We start from the raw sequence: 3,832 nt of genomic DNA on the forward strand, positions 1-3,832 counted from the left end.
TGAGGAGGCGGCGGAGGAGGAGGAGGATGAGGGGGAGGAGGAGGAGAGGAATGAGGAGGCGGCGGAGGAGGGGAGGAGGAGGCGGAGGAGGAGGCGGAAAAGAAAGAGTAATTAGCCTACTTTCTTTTCTTCACGTCGCCTCGCCCGTCGTCGCCGCGACACGTGACGACGTGTAACGCACATCCGCCGCCGACACTTCCGCCTCACGTCGCCGCTCCGACGCGAGCGACTTCCGCCGACGCATCCGCCGACGCCGTAACGACTTCCGGGTCGCGCGCGCGTGCGTCACATCCGGGTAACATCCGCCCCTCCGGGGCTCAGGCACGCGCGCATTCCTGCACGTGCGATCACCGAGCGCCTTTCGATGCGCAGGGTAATGATTCATCCACTCGTCACCGCTGGTCGGTTGGTGAGGGGGGAGGGGGTCATCAAATAGTGATAATGACTGCATAATATAGACTCGCGTACGAGGGTACGGAGGCTTAATTATAGGAAGCTTATACTAGCGGAGGGGCGCGAGGGGCCGCGAACTATCTCTCTCTCTCTCTCTTTCNCACGGCATCACTGCACGTGCCATCAGCCGAGCCCTGTTCGATGCGCCAGCAGCATGAGTGCCACAGCACCGAGCACCTCCCTCCCCCGTTCCTACGACTCAGGGTACTAATTACTTCAGTCCACTCGCGCTCACTCGCTGGTTTCCGCGGTTTGGTTGAGGACCTGCGGGGCTAGCGCGGGCGTCATGCATAATAGTGATATGAATGCATAATATAGACCGATTCCGCGTCACGTAGCGCGTACGGATGGCTTACATTATAGGAAGCTCTATACTACGGCGACTAGGGTCGCGACGCACGGCCCGCGCACACTCTCTCACCTCTCTCTCTCTCTCCAGTCTCTTCTCTCATTCTCCTCTCTCTCTCTCTCCTCTCTCCTCTCTCTCTTCTCCTCTTCTCTCTCTCTCGTCTCTCTCTCTCTCTCTTATCCTCTATCCTCTCTCTCTCTCTTTCCTCGTTCTTCTAATTATTTCTTTCTCTCCTGCTCACGTCGCTTTTATTTCTTTCTTCTCTCTCTCTCTACTCTTCTCTCTACATCTCTCTATATCTTTCTCTCTCTCTCTCTCTCTCTTCCCTCATCTCTGCTCCTCTCCTCTCCTCTTTCTCCTCGCGCTCTTCGTCTCGTCCTCTACCTCTCCTCCTCCTAGCCTATTGTCTCTCTCTCTCTCTCTCTCTCTCTCTCTCTCTCTCGTTCCTCTCTCTCTCCCTTCCCCCTCTCTCTCTTCTCAGCCGAGCTGCCACTGCGACATGTACCTGAAAGCTAACTCCCCATCGGGTTGACTTAGAAGCGGATCTTCTAACTAAGGATTTATCAGCGCTGAGCGACGCCCTGTTTCAATACGGGTAAATGAGGGATTATTAGAAGGAGCCGGTGCGGCGGGATGCTGCGGTGAAATAGAACTGGCTTCAGAAGACAAGGGGGTTTCAGCTAACCACATGGCTGCAATCGCTAGAGGAGGCTCAGCAGCATAAGCTAGAGAGATAAGGAGAAGAGATAACCGACGAGAGAAGCAAAGAACCCGGCGGTGGGGGAGGGCGCTTGACATGGCGCGCAGTGCGAGATGAGACTTCAAGGCGGAGGAGTAACCGAGAGATTCAAGAGAGAAAGAACAGAGAGACGAAGCAGAGGAGGTCTGAGGCAGAGTAAGATGAGCGAGTATGAGCCAGAGTTCGCTCGCAGAGACGAAAGATAGAGATGAGTAAGAGAGATAAAGAGACTTGAGACGAGAAGACGCACCAGAGAGAGAGAGAGAGAGAGAGAGAGAGAGAGAGAGAGAGCGAGAGAGAGAGCAAATTCCTCTTAACACGCTGTGTGTTAACAGATTATTTACGTGCAGTGGGCATGTGAGCGTGTGTGTGCGTGCGTGTGTGTATGCGCGTGTATATGTCCGCGCCTGTGCCTGTTTGCGTGTTCGTGCGCGTGCGTGCGCAGACGTACCTGTAGACTACCCTTGGCGCAGTACTCCGTCACCAGGTGAATGCAGGACTGCTCGACCGATGCTCCGATAAACGCGTTGACATTATCATGTCGCATGTCGCGCATCTATCGATCGGACAAAAACATCACACGTGGTGACACCATGACGTCACCAACCACGCACATCACAGCAAATCGTAGCTCTGAGCCGCAATCTATATAATTCCCGACACTATGATTAACAATGTATTATTAATCATTATGCCAATTAACTTATGATTATAATAACAAGTGTAACACCTGAGCGCAATGCTAAGCGTAATCCTACTCCTCGGTTCTAAAAGCTCGTCCTTATTATATATCTCACACCTGACCACAATCCTAACCCTTTAAATGACTAATCATTCTATTTATAATGACTAACTTAACACCTGACCATAATCCTAATCGCAGCTTTCTGCGCTTCGGTATAAATGTTATCCTATTTATAATAACAAACCTAGCACTTGACCACAATCCTAATCGTAGCTCTACGCCTCGGTTTAAATGTCATTCTATTTATAATAGCAAACCTATCACTTGACCACAATCCTAATCGTAGCTCTATGCCTCGGTTTAAATGTCATCCTATTTACAATAACAAACCTAGCACTTGACCACAATCCTAATCATAGCTCTACACTTCGGTTTAAATGTCATCCTATTTATAATAACAAACTTAACACTTAATCGCAATCATATACTCTAAACCTCACTCTAATTATAATAGCAAACCTAACCACAATGCTAAACTTCACTCTAAACCTCACCCTAATTATAATAGCAAACCTAACCACAATCCTAAACTTTACTCTAAACCTCACCCTAATTATAATAGCAAACCTAACCACAATCCTAAACTTTACTCTAAACCTCACTCTAATTATAATAGCGAACCTAACCACAATCCTAAACTTTACTCTAAACCTCACTCTAATTATAATAGCAAACCTAACCACAATCCTAAACTTTACTCTAAACCTCACTCTAATTATAATAGCAAACCTAACCACAATCCTAAACTTTACTCTAAACCTCACCCTAATTATAATAGCAAACCTAACCACAATCCTAAACTTTACTCTAAACCTCACCCTAATTATAATAGCGAACCTAACCACAATCCTAAACTTCACTCTAAACCTAACCCTAATTATAATAGCAAACCTAACCACAATCCTAAACTTCACTCTAAACCTCACCCTAATTATAATAGCGAACCTAACCACAATCCTAAACTTTACTCTAAACCTCACCCTAATTATAATAGCAAACCTAACCACAATCCTGAACGTAGCCCTTAGCCTCAATGCAAACCGCACTCTAATGATAATATCAAGGGTAACACCTAACCGCAATATGTAGCTCTGGGATTTAGTTTAAACCTCGACCTAATTATAATAATGACCCTATCACATGACCGCAATACTAAACGTAACATTAAGCTTCATTGCAGACCTTCTACTAAATATAATAACGAGCATAACCACGGCCTTAAACTTACCCGTGAACCTCATTCTAAACCGCAACCTAATTATAATAACAAATCTAACGCTTAACCGCAACACTAAACGTAATAGTAGGCCTCATGCATTATGAACCTCATACTAATTATAATAACAAACCTAACGCTTAACTGCAACACTAAACGTAATAGTAAGCCTCATTATGAACCTCATACTAATTATAATAACAAACCTAACGCTTAACTGCAACACTAAACGTAATAGTAAGCCTCATTATGAACCTCATACTAATTATAATAACAAACCTAACGCTTAACCGCAATACTAAACGTAATTGTAAGCCTCATTATGAACCT

The 3,832-nt window shown here is 46.1% G+C and overlaps 1 protein-coding gene across 1 annotated transcript in view; it reads right to left on the reverse strand.

Annotated features, from left to right (window-relative positions):
* The window catches only part of LOC106816265 (guanylate cyclase 32E-like), a gene marked incomplete at its 3' end in the record, with an annotated part of 43,868 nt that overhangs the window by 18,576 nt on the left and 21,460 nt on the right, over positions 1-3,832 (reverse strand). The window contains exon 5 of the mRNA XM_014820845.1: positions 1,993-2,097. Coding sequence (XP_014676331.1) covers positions 1,993-2,097 — 105 coding nt within the window. The remainder of the gene's footprint in view (positions 1-1,992; positions 2,098-3,832) is intronic.

Source organism: Priapulus caudatus, unplaced genomic scaffold (assembly GCF_000485595.1).
Source record: "Priapulus caudatus unplaced genomic scaffold, Priapulus_caudatus-5.0.1 Scaffold1332, whole genome shotgun sequence".
Lineage (NCBI taxonomy): Eukaryota > Metazoa > Priapulida > Priapulimorpha > Priapulimorphida > Priapulidae > Priapulus > Priapulus caudatus.